At 44.9% G+C, this 24,690-nt stretch overlaps 1 protein-coding gene across 6 annotated transcripts in view; it reads left to right on the plus strand.

The window, feature by feature from the left end:
• The window catches only part of LOC110526722 (smoothelin), an 88,501-nt gene that overhangs the window by 4,423 nt on the left and 59,388 nt on the right, over positions 1 to 24,690 (plus strand). For all 6 annotated transcript variants that reach the window (XR_016496616.1, XR_016496617.1, XM_090237558.1 and 3 more), the window contains exons 2-4: positions 21,771 to 21,934; positions 23,636 to 23,714; positions 23,963 to 24,041. Coding sequence is in view for 4 of the 6 variants with exons in the window: in XM_090237558.1 (XP_090093684.1) it covers positions 21,771 to 21,934; positions 23,636 to 23,714; positions 23,963 to 24,041 (322 nt within the window). In the remaining 2 variants the exon portion in view is untranslated. The remainder of the gene's footprint in view (positions 1 to 21,770; positions 21,935 to 23,635; positions 23,715 to 23,962; positions 24,042 to 24,690) is intronic.

Here is a 24,690-nt window from a genome sequence, read left to right on the forward strand (position 1 = left end):
ACAAGGCTCTCCCTCGCCCTCCCTTTGGCAAATCTGACCATAAATATCCGCCTGATTTCTGGTTACATGCAAAAACTCAAACAGGAAGTACCAGTGACACGCTCAATACGGAAGTGGTCCGATGAAGCGGATTCTAAGCTACAGGACTGTTTTGCTAGCACAGACTTGAGTATGTTCCGGGATTCATCCATGTGACGGTTTGTGCTGTCATTCTGTTACCAAACTTAGCATCTGCACCGTTTTTAATTAAAAAATGTAACATTAAAAGTCATCCTTGTGCATCGAGTTGTACGATTTGTTTAACTTTTGTTTTGGTTTGGCATATAATCAGATTCCCAGCATCATTCTGTTCCAGTGGAATTGCCATTAGCTAATGTGGCTCACGTCACAGTGGTGTCAAAGTCCCGCAATAAGGGCTATGATGCTAATATTTGTGTGCACTCTTCAGCGTTGTGTTTTCTGGGTTTCACTGAGTAGGCTGATGCCTATTGAGTGTGCACACATAAAATGGTGTAAGGCTGTACAGTCCAATATGAATGTTGACTGGGGCACTGATTTGCATAGTTAGTTCTGCAATAAGAACTATGATGCTAATATTTGTGCAAACGCTATTCCATGGAGTTGTATTCTGTGGGTGTCACTGAGTAGGCTGAATCCTATGGAGTGTGCACCCATAAAATGGGGTAAGGCTGTACAGTGTACATAATTATGCCACCTATGCAATTATGCAGTCCAATACAGTGCCTTCAAGAAGGTATTCACACCCCTTGACTTTTTGTTGCGTTAGTCTGTATTTAAAATTGATTAAATTTAGATTTTGTCGCTGGTATACACACAATACTCCATAATGTCTAAGTGGAATTATGTTTTTTGAAATGTTTACTGAAATGTCTTGAGTCAATAAGTATTGAACCCCTTTGTTATGGCAAGCCTAAACAAGTTCAGGGGTAAACATTTGCTTAACAAGTGACAAGTTGCATGGACTGTATGTAATAATAGTGTTTTAACATGATTTTTGAATTACTACCTCATCTCTGTACCCCACACATGCAATTATCTGTAAAGTCGAGCAGTAAATTTCATATTGATAGATGGTTAAAAAAGAAAACATTGAATATCCCTTTGAGCAAGTTATTAATTATACTTTGGATGGTGTATCGATACACCCAGTAATACATAGGTAAAGGCATCCTTCCTAATTCATTTGCCGGAGAGGAAGGGAACTGCTCAGGGATTTCACCATGAGGCCCAATGACTTTAAAACAATTACAGTTTAATGGCTGTGATGGGAGAAACTGAGGACATTGAACATTGAAGTTACTCAACAATACTAACCTAATTGACAATTTGAAAAGAAGGAAGCCTTTACAAAATAAACATTTCCAAAACATGCATCCTGTTTGAAACAAGGCATTAAATCAATACTGCAACTTTGTTCAGAATACAAAGTGTAATGTTTGTGGCAAATACAACACATTACTGAGTACCACTCTCCATATGTTCAAGTAGAGTGGTGGCTGCAACATGTTATGGGTATGCTTGTAATTGTTAAGGACTGGGGACTTTTTCAGGTTAAAAATGGAATGGAGTTAAGCAAAGGCAAAATCCTAGAGGAAACCTGCTTCAGTCTGCTTTCCACCAGACACTAGGAGATGAATTCACCTTTCAGCAGGACAATAACCTAAAACACAAGGCCACATCTACACTGGAGTTGCTTACCAAGAAGACAGTGAATGTTCTGGTGTGAAATGACAGCAGGCCTTTAACCAGTATGTCCAGAAAGCCCCAGAGTCCCAGACAATATAGAATTATAAAAATAAGTCTCTGACACCCAATTCTGCATTTTTATTGTTTTATATATATTTTTTCAAACATTGTTTTCTTAAAGATGAATGTAAATGGGCTACAATTTACCTTTGGAGATTAAGGTGAGTCTCAACATTTTCAGACGACAGTGTAGGTCTATGCTTGATGTATGGTAGATCCTAGCCTACATGTTAATGGCATCCCAATTATTCTAATTTTCTATAGACTAACAGTAGTTTGAGCACGTAGTAGTGCTTGGGAATTTTGAACTGTTTTGATGAGCACACACATTCCTCAATGCACCCCTTGACCCCTTAGGGTGCACGTATTTGTAGCAGTTTGAGCTACTGGTTCTAGACACCTGGTTCTAAATACTTCTAAATGAGTCTAGACACCCATTTAGAAGTATTTTAGCCAGATTGGTATTGCCTTGCTGAACACTAACAGACGGTACCTTTTTAAAATCCCAGTTGTGGTGGAGGTGACATGACAGACAATGTTGCTCAACAGGCTTAGTCATAAAATCTTCCAGACAGAAATGCTGATGGACAGGACACCTAGAGACAGGGCTTAATGGTGTTTACTTAAAGGCCCAGAGCAGTCAGCATTCAGTTTTCCTGTTTCATATGATATTGTACAACAGCTGATGACACCAACTGTCAAAGTGTGTTATTTTCTGATAGTTGCTGGTTGAAAATACAATCTACACAGATTGTATCAGCAGGTTTGCATGGGAGAGAGTTCCGGCTTTTCATGGTGACATCACCATGCGATAAATTGGTTAATAGACCAATAAGAAAGAGTTCCAAACCTCTCTGCCAATAGTTTTCAGCTTTCCCCTCCCCACTCAAACCACCCTGACATTCCTTGCAAATGTCTTGCTTGAAAAAGTGTTTTGCTAAAAAGCAATTTTTGCCTATTTATTATTTTTTTAATGGAAATCTGTTACAGTAAATTACTTAATTGTTTCCCAGAAAATATGTGATATTGATATGAAAATCGCTGCATTGGGCCTTTAAGGAAACTGCCGTAACATTAGTGTCTTATGCCTCATAACACCTGTCTGTGTGTTCATTGGAGATGTATTAGTCACCTGGGCCTTATCAGACACTCTTACTCTGTATCTCCCACACACATACCACCATAAAACCAACTACTGTACACACTTCCACAAGCCACACTCGTGTTGTTGAGGACCATTACACCTTGGAATGAGGATGGTATAACTGCTCTATTTCCAGCATGTATTCGAGGAACACAAAATTACATCAGTCATATCAGTATCTAAGTCACTGGTAATAATCCCCCAGTGACATCTGATACTGCTGAAAAAGAGAGAATCCCTGCCTTGTCTAGTGCTGGTAAAACACTTAACATCTGGGCTAGCTGAGGTCCGTTTGATTAGCTGGCCAGCTATCAGATGAGGCTCAAGTTCTCCTTTTGTGGCAAGAAATAATGCTCAGGGTTGTTATCCTTATAGGCCACTTTCCCAAGAATTGGTGTTCAGATACAAACACAGTCTGTCTACATGAAAAAGCAAAAAGGCCATCTTAAAATAGCATGATTTGCACTGTTAAAATGGCTCATTTTGGTAGAGGAATGCAAGCTGTTTGTGCAGAGGCGGATAGGGGTGTGATGATTTGTTGACCTGCTGAGGCTTATTTGATATATTTTCCTGAATGCCGTGACTCATGAATCCCCTTCAGAAATATCACATGGGAGGTATTGTCTAAGCAGGGACTGTGTTACTTTATCCTCGTAAATCTCGAGAGGGCAAACTTTTACCACAGGCAGGAATCTGGCAGAATGTAAACAGGACTAACATAATATTCCCTCTCGTGACGTTCTTTAATGTCCTCAGCTTGAAAATGATCTGAATTCAGTATGGACTATATATGGAATAGTTAGGGATGGGAATATGCACATCTGTAGCTTTAATCGTTTTTCCTCTTCGCACTTCCACACTTCCCGCGTCACTGACCATATTTCCCAAATGAAAGGCGTATGTATTTTCCAGGATGGGAAGAAGATTGGAGGTTTACAAAATGTTGATCAAACCACAGCAGAGGAGGAATTGGAGGAACTTTCCTATACAAATGTAAACCCATGAGCCAGTAGAACGAAAGTAGACTGACAGTGAAGGAAAATATACCCTAAGAAATATACAATATCGACTGAACAAAAATATAAACCCAACAGGTAAAGTGCTGGTCCCATGTTTCATGAGCTGAAATAAAATATCCCACAAATGTTCCATACGCACAAAAAGTTTATTTCTCTCAAATGTTGTGCACAACTTTGTTACTGAGAATTTGTCCTTTGCCAAGATAACCCATCCACCTGTCAGGTGTGTCATATCAACAAGATGATTAAACAGAATGATCATTACACAGGTGCACCTTGTGCTGGGGACAATAAAAGGCCACTAAAATGTGCAGTTTTGTCATGCAGCACAATCCCACAGATGTCTCAAGGTTTGAGGGAGCGTGCAATTGGCATGCTGACTTCAGGAATGTGCACCAGAGCTTTTGCCATATAATGTAATGTTAATGTATCTACCATAAGCTGCCTCCAATGTCGTTTTAGAAAATGTGGCAGTACGTTCAACCCGGCCTCACAACCACAGACCAAGTGTAACCACGCCAGTCCAGGATGCATCCGGCTTCTTCACCTGCGGGATGGTCTTTGACAAGACACCCGGACAGTTGATAAAACTGTGGGCTTGCACAACAGAAGAATTTCGGCACAAACTGTCATAAACCGTCTAAGGGAAGCTCATCTGCATGCTCGTCGTACTCACCAGGGTCTTGACCTGACTGTAGTTCTGTGTCGTAACCAACTTCAGTGGGCAAATGCTAACCTCCGATGGCCACTGGCATGCTGAAGTGTGCTCTTCATGGATGAATCCTGGTTTCAACTGTACCGGACAGATGGCAGACAGCGTGTGGGCGAGCAGTTTTCCGATGTTAACGTTGTGAACAGAGTGTCCCATGGTGGCTTTGGGGTTATAGAATGGGAAGGCATAAGCTACGGACAACGAACACAATTGCATTTTATCGATGGCAATTTGAATGCACAGAGATACCATGATGAGATCCTGAGGCCCATTGTTATGCCATTCTTCCACTGTCATCACCTTATGTTCCAGCATGATAATGCACGGTCCCATGTTGCAAGGATCTGTACACAATTCCTGGAAGCCTGAAAATGGCCCTTCCATGGCCTGCATACTCACCAGACATGTCACCCATTGAGCATGTTTGGGATGCTCTAGAATGACGTGTACGACAGTATGTTCCAGTTCCCACCAATATCCAGCAACTTTGCACAGATATTGAAGAGGAGTGGGACAATATTCCACAGGCCACAATCAACAGCCTGATCAACTCTATGCGAAGGAGATGTCTCGTTGCATGAGGCAAATGGTGATACCTTTTTTTTAAGGTATGCATCTGTTGGTGACAGATCTGTACTCCTAGTGAAATCCATAGATTAAGGCCTAATGAATTTATTTCAATTTGACTGATTTCATTATATGAACTTTAACTCAGTAAAATATTTGAAATTGTTGCATGTTGCATTTATGTTTTTGTTCAGTGTAGTAGATACATTTGGTGTATTTAGGCTGATACTGGCCATTATAATCACATAATAACAAAGAATGGAATTCTATGTCTCTCACCAGACTCCAGTGCAGTATGTATGGGACTAAGTTAGGCCTTCACTGGTGCCTGTCCCCCATGGCTCCCGTTGTCCCCCCCCTCATCTCAGATGTGACCACAAACAAGGGTCGCAGAGCTCCCAGCCCCCCCTGAGCTCTACAAAGATGCTTGATGTTTTAAGTGTCACTTTTTTCCATGGAAGAATCATCTCCAAAGGAAACAAAAGGCTGTTTGGGGCTTATTGCTCCAGTTGAGTTGTTTATATGGAGGTCTGATCTGATTTGGCCCTGCTGTTGGAGAGAAGGATGAATGGCGCCAAATGTTTTTTCTTTTCTTCAGCTGAATTTTTTTCTCTCCCAATAAAAGATGGCCCACAGCATCCAACTTTTTTTTTAAAAGACGCCAGCAGCAGGGTAGCAGTTTGTGAACATAGGATTTGTAACCTGTTGCTACTCAGGAAGATGCTTAAAAAAAGCCATTGACAAGAATTTAACGGTAAAACTGTGATTGGCCTATATTTACAACAGGCACTGTGGAGTCTGGGGTGTGGTTGCTACAAAAACACATTTGGAATAACCTCATACACACACACTGCTGTGCTTAATGAACTAAACAGCAAGGAGGTCATATGGTGGTCTCCCTAACGGTACTAATCTCATGAATACTCTTCCATTCAGTCCACTGCCAGCTGCCTGCCTGCTGGTATATTGCTCATTTGTTCCCCTCCACAGCAACCAGGAAAAATCTTTTCAGTTGGACTCCTTGAACACACACACAATCATCAGTTGGTGTCTTCTCTGGCTTTTTGACACCAAACTACTGGAGGCTGGTTCCGAAAGCTTAAGTACATGTCTAGTGTGAAATGCAGAAAAAGAAGGACATGGTCACAGAGCAGTGACAATTGCTAGAGTCAAGATTCCTTTGAAAATATGTCCCCTAATACTCATAAATGAACATGGAGTCATTTTTTATTTCTGACCTGAGTGTTTGTGCTGATCTGAAATATTTATGAAAGCAGCAGGGGGGAAACGCTAAACTTGTTATTGCAATGTCTTTCATGATTAGCTGCCCCAAAGGAAAGAAAAAAGGAAGCTGTTTAAGAAAATTGGGAAACAGACATGTTTTTTTCCGCCATGCGTCCCCATAGAACCATTTTTTGATTACAAGCAAGTGTCACTTTCGAGTGATGTGCGCATCCCGGCACCAAAAAGCTCTGTAGCAGGATAGCTAATGCTAAAGTCAGGACCTTAACAAACTTAAAGATGCACTTTGCAAAAATTGCTCCGCCATTTCCTGGTTTCAAAAATTTGAATAGTTCACATAATTTCAGTTTTCTGTGACCAATACAAGCAAGTATAGTGTAGAGAATCATTGTACTATTTTAAACCACTGAAAAATATTTTCCATAATCCAAAATATTGTAATTTGAGCTGTTTGAAGCTGGTGTACAAACACAAAAACTAAACTTAAGAAAGGGTAGCATAGAAATAGTGGAGATAGAACAGATCAACTGCTTCTTGGACTTGCTTTTTTTAATGTAACCTTTTTTTAACTAGGGAAGTCAGTTAAGATCAAATTCTTATTTACAATGATGTCCTACCAGGGATCAGTGGGTCAACTACCTTTTGTTCAGGGGCAGAATGACAGAGTTTTACCTTGTCAGCTCGGGGATTCGATCCAGCAACCTTTCGGTTACTGGACCAACGCTCTCACCACTTGGCTACCTGCCACCCCAATGAGAATGATAGATCTATAACACCCATTTATATGTTAATTTGCTTAAACTGCCATTTAAAGTTGCATTTGATTGTATCAAAACAAAGATGTTTCTGACGACAAGCCGCACGCGCAACTTTTTATTTGAACCTTTCCACGCGGCTGGGAAATGGGTATATAATAACCCATGATATTAGATAAATAGTGACCCAGTTTTTCAGTTAAGCTGGTTAGCTGTGTATGATGATTGTTAGTCATTATGCTCTAAACTGTGAGCCAATGTGACAGACCTGTAGGATGGGCCAGCCCGCAGGTGTTTTAGACAGGGGTACTGTCAGTGCTGCAATCCCCTCCCTCTTGCCAGGGGCTGCTTTGTCACATCAGCACAGGAGGCAGGGCGCACCTGCTCACTCACATGAGATTGACAGTCTGACAGATCTCTGGCGTCAAGCAGCCTACCCACTCTTTCTGCGATGCTTTGACCCTGCAGCGGTTACTCTCTCCCTCCTTCCTTCTGTGCTCTAGCCTGTGTGTGCAGGTGATCATCTGGTTAACAAACCTTTTATATCTTCTCTCTGAAGTTAGTGTACAAGCTTGGGCACTGAGCTCAACTTTCCCTTTGAACTGATGTTGGTGTTAAGATGGCACCTTCTGTGTCTCTAGTGCCAAATTTACAATACAGGGCTATTAGATTTTATTTTCACATTGTCCTTGCCAGCATAAATCCAGCAACTATGGGAGACGCCTAACCAGGCCAGTCCAATACAGCCCCCTACCCTACCTAACCAGGCCAGTCCAATACAGCCCCCTACCCTACCTAACCAGGCCAGTCCAATACAGCCCCCTACCATACCTAACCAGGCCAGTCCAATACAGCTCGGTTCTGTTTTGCTCAGTAGCGTGAAAAGCGTATTAATCTGTATTGTGTTTTTTGACCGTGATGCATTTTTCATCACTGGATAAAGGGAAGGAAAAGGGGGATACCTAGTCAGTTGTACAACTGAATGCGTTCAACTGAAATGTGTCTTTCCGCTGTTAACCCAACCCTCTGATAGACATGATTGATATGAGGTCTCTCTGTCCCAGGCGCCATGTGGGCTGATCAGCCGTGTAGGATGTCCTGCATGGTGATTTGTGACTGGGCTTGCAGGCTCTGTGACCCACCCTTTCTCTCCAGCGAGAGATTCACATGTTAAAAATAGAGTAATTACACTGTGTGGTTCAGGTCCAGCGATATATGGGACCCCTGGGCTGGAGGTTTATGGCTCTCTGGACCCTTCTGTATTGACAGGGGCTTGGGAGGTAAAGAGTGGAGAGAAGGAATGGGTTTGTTTTGGAGACTCACACACCAGTCCCATGTCCTCAGGTCCCAAGAGGCCTGCTCGGAAATGCCAGCTCCATCATCAGAGAAAATTGGAAGAATTACACAGAATTATAAAGTCAGTAATTATTTATATATGTTTTAGATAAAAGTGGGTATTCTGTTTTCATGTTTGTCTTTCGCAGTAAGTCTGTTACATTCAGAGGCCAAGATTTTGGTTACAGCACACTGGCATTGGAAGGATATAAATTCATTTTTGACTGAAGCCAACCTTTTGAGGCATCAAGAAAACCAGCCCTGCCCTGGTTTCCCTTCTGAGGGGCTGTGAGAGGCTGAGGGAAGATGGTGTAGTTAATACTCCCGTGTTTTCCATGTAGGCCCCGGATTCAAGCTGCTGCCTGCCTTACAGATACTGTCACATCTCCAGGCTGACACGCATGCGCGAGCCGATAGGATTCCAGGTAGTGTCCGAGCAGAAACCATCGAGTCTTAGTTTACAACAACCCAAACAACTGCTGATTAGTAGCTGAAATTACCTTTGACCTCTATGGCTGTTTAGAACATTTTATGGCTGGTGTTTTTCTCACCCAGAGCGAGCAAAGCTGTAAATTATGTGAGCAGAGTTCAGACGGCAGACCTGATTCTCCACTGGACCTGTTGTCATTCTCAGGCGTTACTAGTCACTTTATGTTGGACAGAGCGCCTCTATTAGTATTCCGATTCTCAAGTAGAACAAATGTATTCTCTACCTAGTGGCCACTGTCTTACATCAGACAATGCCCAATGACTGTGTTGTCATTGTGTGACAGCCACAATGCTTTGTCCCACTACTTAACTGACAACAGTGTATCACGTCATTGACTGACAGCAGTGTGGTGGTGGAGTCGTACATACGCTCTGACTATAACGTTAGAACGCACTGGAACCAAAGCCAGGGAGATGAGGCAGAGCATATTTATTTGATAAGATGGGACATTTCTGTCTCTGCCAAGTGCTTAAAATAGTATTTTTGGCTCAGAAGTGGTGAGAAAAAATGCAATGAACTTTGAGATAGGCTATATTTATAGTGTGGGTTATTTTTAGTCCATTGTATTGCACAATGTTTGATACAAGAACAATCGCTTTGAGTAAATATAGTATGGATGTTTAGTTTCATTTATTAAATATACTATGTGCTGTAGACTTATGTATAAATTGAAACAAAATACCATGACATTCAGTCAAATATTCTATTTGTAAATCGTGACTCCTTGTAAACCATAAGTGTACATGAAGTTCTTTGTATATTGGCAACATAATAAGTTATGTTACCCATTTGTCCTGCAGTTCCTGGAGAGGTAACAGGAAAAGACAAGGCTTGAGCGATAAATTGAGGCTTTGGTCCCTTTCACTACCTGTCTCTCGGTGCTCTGGATATCTGTGTGTATGTGTTCCTCCCAGTCTGACTATGCTTGCTGCAGTTCGGTGCAGTGTTGACAGACTAAAGGGAGGACATCCAGAAAGCTGCAGGTTGAAAAGCAAGAGAGACCTCTACACAGCTGCTCTCTTCTGCAAGACTCTTAACCTGAACCACATCTGTAAGTGGCCAATGCATAACGGCATGTAATGATAAAACATATGTATAATCCCTCTTGAGAGAGGGGTGTCAAACAAGCTTTTAAGTCCTAATTGATAGGTTAGTTAGCACTATATCTTAGTCTTAGATATATTCCACTGTCAGGGCTCAGCCCTGGTCTGGTCTGGCTCTATAAAGTGAAGCAGCAGGCAGGGCTTTGGGGGCTGCTCCCTGCTTGTCTGCAGCAACACCCAGTCAAACGGAAAGCTCTGGATAAGGGATCTTCTTCTCCTAGACGAATGGATAGGGATCTGGTTTGGCCCAGTGTTCCCAGTCTGACTTCACGCTTTGGGGGTGTTGAGTTTGGAAATAATGTCTGTCTTCTGCTTTCTCTGGCAAATACCTGCGTCAGATTCATGGAGCAGGTGTTGTGATCCCAGTGGGGACATTCAACAGATATTTAGAGTCCTGTGTGACAACCCTCAGCCAGCCGTTGTCAGTGACTGCTGGTCCCCCAGCTGCCCTCAGCCTGGCAATGACAGCCCTGACACTCCATGCCCAGCCAGCCTGGAAACTTATTGCATTTGTGGGGGGAAATTATGATGGATGCAGAACTCTCCCCTGTCCTCTATTACATTATCTTGTCTCTTTTCATCACTTCTAGGATAATCTTTGGCTATAGCTCCTTAGCAGCTCTCCTCTCTTCCACCAGGAGCTGTATATCAGACAGGCCTGTAAAGAACCCCTGTGACACACCACACACATAGTGATGTCATGGTCTCTACCCTCACTTGCCATAACCAATGTCAAGCATAACGTATTAACATGAAAATACTTTTGCAAAAGAAGCCATAGTCAAAACTAAAAACAAACCGGACAGACAGGCTAGTTATTTACAGACAGGGAGAGAGTGAAAGCACATAACTGTGGTTTTAGCCTTCCTGTCTGGAATCCCTCAGGATAGAGGCATTTCCTGAGATCCACCAAAGATGTCCTCGAGCGGATGTTGATATTTTGCTTTCCTTGTTACAGTGTTTAAAATGGTGGCGCTCCCAAAATAAACACAGCTGATTTGTAGATTGTGTTTTTTTTTCTGTCTGCCTGCCACTCTCTGCTCCTGTCCATGTTGCGGTGGAGGAGAGGAGGAGGCTGGACTCACTGGGTTTATGCATCCAGCTGATCACCATGTTCCAGTTCTAGAACCTCCCAGTGTGCTACAATCTCTGTGTTCCATCCCATGGTACTTCCCTCTGTTGCCTCCCTGATTAAGACAAACAAGCCAGTCGTGCAGAGCTACCCATCATGCTCCAGTTGGTCCAAGTTGCCGTGTTCTGGGACTTTAGAGTGGACAATGTCAGCAAGAGTTAAGAACCAGGCCAGCTTAGAAAGCTAATGTGACGTGGTGTACAATGACGTTCTTTACAAAGATGAGGGGTCCTCTCCCTTTCTTTTGTGCCTGTCCACTCCTCTAATGTAAAGGCATGATGACAGCATTAATACGTTGCTCTAAGCTGTGTGGTTGTGAACTTGGCAATACGTTTCAGATCACGTCAACGTGAACTCCCCTCTTATGTGCTGCACAATACGTTTAAGATCAGGTATGGAGATAATGGTCAGAAGAATGCGATAGCAACAAAGCAAATGGAAACCGAGAACATGGTGATTTTGAGTGGGAGGCAGAAGATTGACACCGGTGAAGATGAATAGATATCGAAGACAAACTAGGCAGGTCTGAAATGTCTTTACTTGGGGGAGGAATTGGATAAGGATATATAGCGGATATTGGACTGGACAATGAATGCTAGTGTGATATTTGAGGGAGGAAAATGAGGATGCGATATCAAGATTTTATGTTAAAAATAAAGAGATGGTTGAAATCAAGGAGGGAGGTGCAGAAGACTGAGGGAGAGGACAGTGAATGTGAAAATGACTGAGGTTTGTAGGGATGGGGATATGGCATGGAATAGAACCGTGTATCCTTGAACTCTCTTAGTTTGCCTGTACACCAGAGGAGGCTGGTGAGAGGAGCCATCTTTTTTAGAGAGTTGGTCCAGATCACGTGAACCATGTTTTCATTGGACGTACAGTATTTAGAAATTCTACACCCCCCTTGGATTTCTTCACATTTTATTGTTTTACAAAGTGGTATTAAAATGGATTTTATTGTCTTTTTTTTTGTCAACTATCTACACAAAATACTAATGTCAAAGTGGAAGACAAATTCTATAATTAGAATATTAATTAAAAAAATAACCTAATATACACTACATGACCAAAGGTATGTGGACAAATGCTTGTCGAACATCTCATTCCAAAATCATGGGCATTCATGTGCAGTTGGTCTCTCCTTTGCTGCTATAACAGCTTCCACTCTTCTGGGAAGGCTTTCCGCTAGATTTTGGAACATTGCTGCGGGCACATAGGCCTGGCTAGCAGTCGGCATTCCAATTAATCCCAAAGGTGTTCGATGGGGTTGAGGTCAGGGCTCTGTGCATGCCAGTTAAGTTTTTCCACACCGATCTTGACAAACAATTTCTGTATGGACCTCGCTTTGTGCATGGGGGCATTGTCATGCTGAAACAGGAAATGCCTTCCCCAAACTGTTGCCACAAAGTTGGAAGCACAGAATCGTCTAGAATGTCATTGTGCGCTGTATCATCAAGATTTCCCTTCACTGGAACTAAGGGGCCTAGTCCGACCCATGAAAAACAGACCCAGACCATTATTCCTCCTCCACCAAATATTACAATTGGCACTATGCCTTGGGGCAGGTATTCGTCCGTCAGACTGCCAAGTGGTGGAGCGTGATTCATCACTCCAGAGAACGCATTTCCACTGCTCCAGAGTCCAATGGTGGCAAGCTTTACAGCACTCCAGTTGATGCGTGGCATTGCACATGTTGATCTCAGGCCATGGAAACCGAGCAAACCAAAGCTCCAGACGAACAGTTATTGTGCTGACGTTGCTTCCTGAGGCAGTTTGGAACTCGATAGTGAGTGTTGGAACCGAGGACACACTTGTTACGTGCTACGCACTTCAGCACTCGGCGGTCCCATTCTGTTAGCTTGTGTGGTCTACCACTTTGCGACTGAGCCGTTGTTGCTCCTAGATGTTTCCACTTCACAATAACAACACTTACAGTTGACCGGGGCAGCTCTAGCAGGGCAGAAATTTGATGAACTGACTTGTTGAAAACGTGGCATCTTATGACGGTGCCATGTTGAAAGTCACTGAGCTCTTCAGTAAGACCATTCTACTGCCAATGTTTGTCTATGGAGATTGCATTACTGTGTGCTCGATTTTATACACCTGTCAGCAACGGGTGTGGCTGAAATAGCCAAATCCACTAATTTGAAGAGGTGTCCACATACCTTTGTGTATATATAACTCCCTGAGTTAAAACGTAATAAACACCTTTGGCAGCATTTACAGCAGAGTCTTCTTGTGTAAGTCTCGTGAGAGATTTGCACACCTGTATTGTGAAATATTTGCCTATTTCCTTTTCAAAATTCTACAAGCTCTGTCAAGGTGTTGGGGATCATGGCTGAACAGCAATTTTCATATCTTGCCATATACTATATGTTCAAGCAGATTTAAGTCAAAACTGTAACTCGGCTAATTAGGAACATTCACTGTCTTCTTGGTAAGCAACTCCAGTGTAGATTTGGCTTTGTGTTGTAGGTTATTGTCCTGCTGAATGGAAAATTCCTCTCCCAGTGACTGGTGTAAAGCACACTAAAGCAGGTTGCTTAGCTCCATCCATTTCTTTCATCCCGAAAAACTCAGCCACCACCATGCTTGAAAAATAAGGAGACTCAGTGATGTGTTGGATTTGCCCCAAACAGAAGGCTTTGCATTTAGGCCAGAAAGTGTATTCCTTTGCCATGTTTTCTTTGCGGTATTACTGTAGCACCTTGTTGCTTGCATATGCATGTTTTGGAACATTTTTATTCTGTATATTTGTAGTCTTCTTTTCACTCTGTCGTTCAGGTCATTATTGTGGAGTCACTACAATGTTGTTGATCCATCCTCAGTTCTCCCTAAGCAGGTTACCTTTCTGTCCTGTAGCTCAGTTCAAACAGACTACTGCATCATGTGTCTGGGTGGTAATACATCATCCACCACATCATTATTAACTTGACCATGCTTAAATATGTATTCAATGTCTGATTTGTTATTGTTACCCATCTACCAATCACTGCTCTTCTTTATGAGGCTTTCGAAAAGCTCCCTGGTCTGTGCTTGAAATTCAATACTTGACTAAGGGTCCTTACAGATGTTGTATGTACATGTATGGGGGACAATCCCTATTATTTCACACTGAGTGAGTCCATATAACTTATTATGTGATTTGTTAAGCCAAATTCTACTTTAATTTAGGGTTTGCCTAAACAAAGGAGGTCAATGCTTATGCAACAACTATATTTTAGGTAATTCATTTGATTTTTTGATTTTGATTTTCTTTTCACTTTGACATTATGCAGTGTTTTGTGTAGATTAATGGCCATCAATTACAATGTCATCTATTTCAATGCCACTTTGTAACACAAGAAACAGTTCAAGGGGGTGTAACTTTCTATTGAAAGGGTTGCATTGGACCTTTGAAGATGCCCTCGCTGTAGGACTGAACCTACAGTGCAGCTGGGGGCACTGACCTCACGTCAACGCTCATGTCGGTGTGCCTCGCTAATGATTGACTACCTGCACATGCAACACTACCAGAACGTGTGACTGTACTTTGGACCCTAACACACCCAGCATGATCAGGCCCGAGTACAGATCACACAATAGCATGAGGTCTCCAATCCTCTCTCAGTGCGTCATTACTCTCCCGTAGGGCTTTCCTTCATATCCTGTACCCTCCTCTCACACCCACACACACACACACACACACACACACACACACACACACACACACAACACTGTTCCTCCTGGCCTGGCCCTCTAGACTGTCCTGCCATGTAGCTCTGAGGTGGGATATTTTCCTGCTTGCGTGGAACTTCCCTGACAACACAGGCCTGCATGAAGAGGATCTGTTTTCCCTCCCTCTTTCATATCTCATCTCTCTTTCTTGCTCTGTCTTCCCCCTCTCCAGACAATGGCTGCACAGTATAGTGAGGTGCAATCTGACCCTGGATTCTTCGGGAAACATATTAGAGGCCTTTGTTTTGGGTGTGGTACTGTATGTATGACTTGAGTTGTTTGCTAGTGGCATCAGGGAATGGTTCATAAGGTTTTACCTGTCTTTTATGATGGACTTTGTTCTCTTTTATGACTGTCGATGGCTAGTGGAGGGATGCCAAGGTAATAACATGATGTTGGAGAGCAGGACAACCAAGGCCCCCCCGTTATATATGTTGTTTATCTCTGTTGTCTCGATCACTCTCTCCTCTTGTTTGTTTGTTTATTTGTTTGTTTGTTTCTTTCTATCTCTTGGCTTGTGCCAGGCTGGCTTCCTTAGTGGCAGCTGGTAATCTGCTCAGGCTCTGACTCTCTTCGAGTGTCCTGTGGCCTTATAAGGACAAACTGATTCTGGGCTAACACTGGATTCTAAAGCAATGATCCGATCTGCTGCTTTGGCTGCACTCTAACCCCCATGCTGGAAGTTATTACACCCCCTCCACCATACACACAAACACCCGCACACATTTTTCATCATTTGTTTTTAATGTTTTTGCAGCCGTACTCACTTGAGCTCTTGCTGGCTGCCCGTCAGGGTTCCCACCCTAAACACTCATTTTGATATACCTGTCAAATTAACTAAGTAAAAACAGTTGAACTGTAAATGAGAAATACTTTTTCATTTACAAACACCCTCTGTCAGTCAAAAGGTTAACGGCACAGCCTGAGGATCTGTTGTGCTCTGAGACCGTTGTGGGAGGAGGAAGAGGAGGAGAGGGGGATTCCTGCCAGACGTAGGCTGTGATGTAGCTAGAGACTGGAGTGGAGAAGCAGCATGACGTTGCTCAGGCCGTGTGATTGTGAGTCACTCAGTACCATGGAGAGGCTGGTGGCTGGTCCTCCTCTGCCCTGACTCACAGCAGTGAGACACTGTGTCTTTGTCGGTCTGCTTGCCTGGCCGTCAGCCTACAGGGAGAGGGACCAGAGCAGGGCTATATGTCTTTTGGTTAAGACACAGACTGCACTGAACATAAGTGTAGAACATTCAGTCCTAACTCCTGACTATGTCTTTCACGTTGTGGTGGTATGTAGATGCTCTGGTTTGTTTTTCCTACTGTAGTTTCACCACAGGCAGAGACTGGCATGGGCTGGGTGCTGGGCATCCTTTGGAGCCTTTCCCCAGCTGGTGGGCATTATGAGCGGGCTCTGGTGCACCATAATCACCCTCTATTTGACCGTTATTGATTGAGCCACAGCTGAATGCCTTTATGGACAATTTGGGAGTTTTAATTCCATGGAGATTTATTTATTTGGTGTGTTGTTAATCTACAGGAAGTTGACTCACAGAGGGCTGCGTGCCTTAACGAGGTTTCTTATGAAAAATTAGGATTGTCTGTTTCTTTTCCTAGTGTTTACCACAGTATATTTACAGAGTCATTTGGCAAGTTTCCTGTGGGCCATTCAAACAGGGTTCCCAACTTTGCTCATAACTTCAGAGGTTTGATGGAGGAAATGAAAAGCGTTGAAATGTCATTTGTTTGCTACTTCAATAACCTGACTTCGAGGCTGCATGGTAGAATCCACTGGCTATCACATGATTGGCTGCCTGCCCATCTTCGTCACCCTCTTCTCTCCTGTCTGCGACCCCCCCCTGTTTCCTAACGCATCACTCCTCGTGCCCAAACCCTACCCCTAACCACCTGAATCAGGAGACTCCACCAAGGCCACAGTTCAGTTTCCTGAGAGACTGGTTGTGTCATAACATGTCTCTCTCTGTTGTGACTCAGCGTGCTGACGTTCTAATGATGTTTACTGTAGCTTTCTACTGTGTGTGAGCCATTGCTAATCTCTTGTACTTGACTCATGCACATTTCCTCCGGATGTCGTGAACTGTGACATAGCATTTTGGCTTCCTTCCCTTCCCACCAGTGTCACGGTGCTCAGGACAGAACAATCCGGTAGAGCGGAGTGCTCTTGGTCCAGCAGAGAGCTCAGTGCTGGCTACAGAACATTCAGTCCTGTGAGCATAGTGCCTTGGCTCAGGAAACGCTGCCTTCTCCATCAGTATTGTTTGGTTTGACCAAAGTGACGGTTGGTAACCCGGAAGCAACAGCGGTTCAGTTTGATAAATGCACGTTGGAGCAGGTTCTGAACTGTGGACCTGTTCAATACTTTCCTTCTTTGATTCTCCCTTCTCTCCTGCCATATTCCACTACAGTGGGTTCCCTGTATATGGGTTATACACCTCTAGGGGTCAAAAGTCAAAGAACTCTGTGTGTGTTTCCATGTCTGGTTCTGCAACAGTTATTGTGTTTTTTTTGGCAGACGCCCAAGTGAAAGGTGTGTTTTATTTGCTTTATCATTATTCAACCTTCCTGTACCAGCCCAGTCATCGGCCTGCTGCCAACAGACAGTAATATCCTCGCCCCCGCATGTCTGGACCAATCAGGGTTGATGTTAGGTTAAGCTTGTCAATTTACTGGCCAGTTGGAGGCTGTTTGGAACCCACCTGATGCTGTTAGCTGTAAGTGCTGTGGGCATGGGGGAAAGGTCAGAGTCCTGATGATCACAAGTTGTGGATTATGTTTCATCTTGTACCATCACCTTGTGATCTTAATCCCTGTCTGTCTGTTTGTGTTGGGCAGGATTGGGCTAATTCATCTGGGCAGCTGGTAATGCCAGCCGGACCACTGTCAATCTGCAGTCCATCGCATTCTCTGTTCATCGGATTAATAACCTTTTTTTATGGCATTCTTCATATTGGTCTTGTTTTTTTAAACTGATCATCATCAGAAATGGATGTAATTTGGAAGTATTTGATGACCTCCCTCCCACACAGGCAGCGTGTGGTGGAGGACTTGGTGTGCTTGATTCATTCTCTAGCTAGACTACCTCTCACCTTTTGTCTCACATTTTTCTCCCAGGCTCCAGGCGCTTTCTCTGTTATCTGAAACATGTATAAATACATCTCTAATCACAAGAAATCGATCACAAAATCTCGGTTAACAACTTGGCAGCATAATGGGACATGTAATCAAATCATGGCATTCATGCAGCAATAAGCTCAGTTGTGCAGAAAGGGAGAGCTGTCTGTGACAGTGTGTTTTTAATTTACTCCTCTTCTTTCTGCACCCTCGACCCTCTCCTTCTCTGGCCATGCTTCCAGCCCATGTGTCATCTGTGTAGGCCTGCCTGCCTGCCTGCCTGCCTGCCTGCCTGTCGGTCGGTCTGCCTGTCTGTCCCAGTGCCTGTCTTTAGCTGATTTCTCTCTCCTCCTGAGTCAGCAGGAATGTGAGGAATGACTGAACCTTTCCCACCCTACTCTTGTCTGCCCATTTTTAGGCATGACCGACTCTCTCTTTTTGCTTCATTCCTCTCTCTCCCTCTGTCATCCTATCCCACCATTAACTACTAATGTATTTTGCCTCCCACCTCTCCTTCTCTCCCCGTCATTCATATCCTTTCTCTTCTCTTACCCTCTCTCTGTCTCTACTCCTCTTACACATTTTCTCCTCGGTCAGCTCAACACTCCAAATTTCTCCAAATTACATGCGAGCCACCTTGAGCGAGAGGTGCTTAGCTCTATATTCTACCAAACCACAGAGAGGCCTCAAATCCAGCGACCCCCCCCCCCCCCCCCCACCATCCCCGTCCCTCCCCATGAAAAGTACTGTACCTCCTCTGGTTCCTCCTTTACGATTCACAGGGCTGTTCACGGGTGGTCTGTTTGATCTCCGGTTTACAACCCCCATGCCCCCACACTACTATTGTAAGTTAGTACACCATTATGACGTAGCTGGGCCATGTGGGCTGGTCCAGGAAAGTCTCTGCCAGAGGAAATGGTGCTGTTGATCCCTCGTGTGTTTGTTGACAGGTTCCTTCAGTCAATGCTGGAGTAGAGCTCTGCTACCTGTCATACCTGACAGAGGACGGCTCCTTCTCCTGCCTTTTCTCTCCCTACTCTCCCTACTCCCATCACTTTGTGCTGCTATCACTCACATTAATGCAGGCAGGTTGATTGGGATGAATCGTGTCCTGGAGACAGAGCGGAGCAATTTCCACTACATGGGCCAGCCGCAAAGTCAAAATTGACTATATATCCTAAGAATTCATGAAAACAAGAATGTGTTTTTTGGTCTTAATTTAAGGTTAGGGTTAGGTATAAGGTTAGCAGTGTGGTTAAGGTTAGGGTTAGGTTTAAAATCAGATTTTATGACTTTGTGGCTTTGCCGGCTAGTGACTACCCTGCAGAGCTGCCTCCAGTACATGAGCCATCCCAATAAATGTCAACCTGCTTAAATAATGCAGTTGGCTTTCCCGGCTTCTGTGTGTGTCTGCACACATACAGACACATGCACACATGTACACTTCCTGTCTCTGTTTAATAAAATAACTCTAACAGATGGAGCAACTTGAGGATGGGCACACAAACATTTTTCTCGAGGCAAGCCGAAGTTGATAGCCCAAGTCTACACCCCTTCGTCTGTGATTGTTCAACAGTAGGGATTCTTTAATGACTTGTTTTGTCATTTAACGAGAGACTAATTGTTTTCATGCACATTTTTCACTTGAGAAATACAAACATCTTATTTAGATGTAAAATTGTGCGACTAAGATCCCCATGGCAAAAATGTAAAACATTTATGACAGATTTCTTGAGTTGTCTTAGATTAATTCAGACTATTTTGAGTAAGTGTAGACTGGTTACAGCATCTCAAAATGGAGAACCAGTACTATTGCTGCTTTTTTCTCATTTTTTCAACTGAAGGCCTTTTAAGGGAGTATACGAGCACACTCATTCGGCTAGGCGTCAGTAGACTGAAGCATGCTAACGCCTTCTGCCTGGCCCAGCCTCTCTCCTAGAGCTCAGTAGGTTTACAGTCAGCCTGGCCCAGCCTCCCTCCTACAGCCCAGTAGGTTTACAGTCAGCCTGGCCCAGCCTCCCTCCTACAGCCCAGTAGGTTTACAGTCAGCCTGGTCCAGCCTCCCTCCTACAGCCCAGTAGGTTTACAGTCAGCCTGGCCCAGCCTCCCTCCTACAGCCCAGTAGGTTTACAGTCAGCCTGGCCCAGCCTCCCTCCTACAGCCCAGTAGGTTTACAGTCAGCCTGGCCCAGCCTCCCTCCTACAGCCCAGTAGGTTTACAGTCAGCCTGGCCCAGCCTCCCTCCTACAGCCCAGTAGGTTTACAGTCAGCCTGGCCCAGCCTCCCTCCTACAGCCCAGTAGGTTTACAGTCAGCCTGGCCCAGCCTCCCTCCTACAGCCCAGTAGGTTTACAGTCAGCCTGGTCCAGCCTCCCTCCTACAGCCCAGTAGGTTTACAGTCAGCCTGGCCCAGCCTCCCTCCTACAGCCCAGTAGGTTTACAGTCAGCCTGGCCCAGCCTCCCTCCTACAGCCCAGTAGGTTTACAGTCAGCCTGGCCCAGCCTCCCTCCTACAGCCCAGTAGGTTTACAGTCAGCCTGGCCCAGCCTCCCTCCTACAGCCCAGTAGGTTTACAGTCAGCCTGGCCCAGCCTCCCTCCTACAGCCCAGTAGATTTACAGTCAGCCTGGCCCAGACTCCCTCCTTCAGCCCAGTAGGTTTACAGTCAGCCTGGCCCAGCCTCCCTCCTACAGCCCAGTAGGTTTACAGTCAGCCTGGCCCAGCCTCCCTCCTACAGCCCAGTAGGTTTGCAGTCAGCCTGGCCCAGCCTCCCTCCTACAGCCCAGTAGATTTACAGTCAGCCTGGCCCAGCCTCCCTCCTACAGCCCAGTAGGTTTACAGTCAGCCTGGCCCAGACTCCCTCCTACAGCCCATTAGCTCAGCAACAGCTGGGAAGCTGTCTGTTTCTCATCCTCTGCTCCATTCTCAGGTGGTCCTCACTCTGTGCTTTATTGAAGTTAAATCACTTGTCGCCAAACTATAAAAGCTCATGTAAGCCCCTCTGACCCCATGACTCCCCACCACACTCTGTAAGCTAAGCCACGGCCCACCTGCAGCAACAGCACAATGCTGCCTGGCTCTCACAGACATACTACTGACACTTCCTTCTGCTCATGCTCCATGAAATACATTTTGACTCATTAAAGTAGAATTCCATGTAACTTTGTGGTCTACGACTGATCAGAGATCAGGGATAAAATGTTCAAGATTGCAGGGGATTCTGCCGTGTGTGCTCAGCGGGGCAGGGGCGCCAGAACTCTGGCCTCGTGTAAACGCACATCTCTTAGCGAGCTTAAGAGTGGTTTAATTACAGAGGGCCAGAGGGCTACCATGCAAAGCAGGCTGGGGAGAAGAGAAGAGGGTAGGGCCTGTTTCCCATGGAGAGACTGGGATGAACTTGAAGAGGCAGTTCCAGAGGGGCTTCGACTGCCCTGCCTGCCACAGTGGTTTGACTTTACAGGACAGAGGACACGGCGTGATATAAGCCGAATTCAATATAATTCCAATGCAAGAACTTCCCTAAATTGTGCCCCCGCACTGATTTCAACTGCCCCCTTAGTAACTTTATCCTGGTGCTGAGTCTGTCTCTTAGATGTGTGTGTCCCTGTGTGCTTGCTCTCCATTGCTGACACTCCTGCTCTTCCCCTCTGTGTGTGTGTGTGTGTGTAGCTGGATGGGACGATGGACCTGGATGAGCGGCGGCTGATCCGTTCAGCCATCAGAGAGCTGAGGAGGAGAGAGATAGAGGACATGGAGGCAGCCCTGGCCAGCAAACGCTTCCGGCACAAACGCCTCAACCAGAATGACGACAAAGAGAACCAGCTCACAAATAGGTGAGCCTCCTGAATCTGAATACACACACACACACACACACACACACACACACACACACACGCTTGCATACAGACCCATTATCCATGACAGATTGTAGCAGTCCAGATGAGCTGCCTGGAAACTCTGAGACAACAAGCACAGAAACCCAGATGCAGCACTCCCTCTCCTTCTCCAGGGAGGCATTCTGGGAAGTTGGGCCACAACAATGCAGATCTGGAAAAACCATGACAGGGAGTCCATAAAAAACAGGGGAGGTAGAAGAACTCATATGCAATATTTTGTTATGCAAATACACACCTGTGTAGGCATAACTTTTAATAAGTTGTGTGTACTGTATGTATTCTCATACATTTACTTATATTCCTAACAGTATCACTGTCATGTAGCCTACAGACGAATCCAGACACATTCTATTAGGCTACCAGCCATATCCCTGGAAGTAAAGACGTCAATACAGTCGTCTACGTGTTTTTTATTTCTTTTGTATTTCATTAGTCTTTATTGACCCGTTACAGCAGGCTTGAACGTTTTACCGGTTCAGCGATGCGCGGCCGCCAGAACCCGTCACGCCGCGCAGCCATAGCAGACGGAAAAACTGACGAGTCTGCAGTCGTTGCCTCCTGTCATCTGTTTTTTTTACACCCGTTTGTTTTTCAATACAACCTAATCAGAAACAAGACTAACAAGACAACAACATCCCTTCGTGTGCCAATCATCATCACCATTGTACTTTTTACCGGTTTTCATTGGGCTGTAATGGTAGTGAGGGAGTTCAGGCTGGAGTGTCTAGGCTGAACCCTGTGGGCCATGCTGGCTTGCTGCTCCTCTCTGCTAATTAATGACTGGCTCTACTACAGCAGCTTACTGCAGCCAGCCGGGAAGGGCCCCAGCAGACAACTGCTCCTAGTTGACTCGTGTTCTGGGCTGCAGATCCACAACATGAGGAGGACGCTGGCCCTCCTACATCTCTGCTCCTACTGGATCACATTAGGGACAATGACTGTTAAATGGGATCCGTTTGCTGGGTAGTTGGATTACTTGGGTTACATAAATAACAGAGGTGCCCCTTTTTAAAACTGGAAGAATATGTCTATTTGCCACATGTATGCACATGTCCATAGAGGCTTGCGAGCACACACACACACACACACACACACACACACACACACACACACACACACACACACACACACACACAGCCTCCTGAAAGCAATATTATCCTTTTCTACTCACTGCGGGAATGTCAAATATTCTATTCCAAGTTCCACACATCCTCCAATTCCAATGAGGCGAGGAGAGAGGGAAAGAGAGGGGGAATGAGTCAGAGAGGAAGAAAAAAGAGGCAGAGAAATGGAGAGCTATATGAGGACAGAGAGGAGGAAGACGTTTTTGCCTGGCAATGTGCTTCTCTCTCCTTTACATGTCTATCATGCTGTCACTTTTTCTAGGCTGGATTTGGGAATCTTTTTTGCAGAAAAAAAAAAAGTTTTCTTCCCGGCCAAGAAAAACTGTCTGGCGTCTTGATTTACTCCAGGAGTGGAGCCAGTGAGGCACACAACACTGCAGGATGCCTCTGCATGTGGATTACACTGCCCTTCTGGCCACCTTAACACATGAGCAGGGTCAAGCATCACCAACTACCATGAAAGCAGCACTCTGATGTGTCAGTGTGTGTTTCTGTTTGTGTGTCTGTATCTCAGGTCAGATTTGGGTGACTCCCTAAACATGCTCTCTGTGAAACTACAAGCCATCCAGGACATGGAGGAACTGACTGGACTGGTGAGAACAGTGATGTACACCACACACATTACTTGTGAATTTACAGTTAGACATCATCAATATCAATCTTTCACAAATCTCTATGCACATACTGCCCTAGATTAGTAAATCAATTACAAGTCAGCCAGTCTCACTCATCTGTTTCTGCATCTCTCTATGTGGCCCTCTGAGTTTGTCTCCCCATCCACATGAATGGTTCTGAGCATTACTCTCCCTGTGTTGATGGCTGTCCTGTCTGTGTATTCCAGCTGCGCGGGGCCACTGAGTATGAGGAGAGGAAACTGATCAGAGCTGCCATCCGCCGCCTCCGAGACGAGGAGCAGCAGGGTGAGTACAGAGGAGGAGGAGGAGCTGGAGGTAGAGGAGGAAGAGAAGGAACAGAGATGGAGTTAGAGGAGGAGGAGAAGGAACAGAGAGGGAGGTAGAGATGGAGGAGAAGGAACAGAGATGGAGGTAGAGGAGGAAGAGAAGGAACAGAGATGGAGGTAGAGGAGGAGGAGAAGGAACAGAGATGGAGGTAGAGGAGGAGGAGAAGGAACAGAGATGGAGGTAGAGGAGGAGGAGAAGGAACAGAGATGGAGGTAGAGGAGGAGGAGAAGGAACAGAGATGGAGTTAGAGGAGGAGAAGGAACAGATGGACGTAGAGGAGGGGGAGTTGGAACAGAGATGGAGAAGGAATGGAGATGGAGGTAGAGGAGGAGGAGAAGGAACAGAGATGGAGGTAGAGGAGGAGGAGAAGGAACAGAGATGGAGGTAGAGGAGGAGGAGAAGGAACGGTGATGGAGGTAGAGGAGGAGGAGAAGGAACAGAGATGGAGGTAGAGGAGGAGGAGAAGGAACGGAGATGGAGGTAGAGGAGGAGGAGAAGGAACAGAGATGTAGGTAGAGGAGGAGGAGAAGGAACAGAGATGTAGGTAGAGGAGGAGGAGAAGGAACGGTGATGGAGGTAGAGGAGGAGGAGAAGGAACAGAGATGGA

This window comes from Oncorhynchus mykiss, chromosome 6 (assembly GCF_057628025.1).
Source record: "Oncorhynchus mykiss isolate SJ-2025 chromosome 6, ASM5762802v1, whole genome shotgun sequence".
In the NCBI taxonomy this organism is placed as follows: domain Eukaryota; kingdom Metazoa; phylum Chordata; class Actinopteri; order Salmoniformes; family Salmonidae; genus Oncorhynchus; species Oncorhynchus mykiss.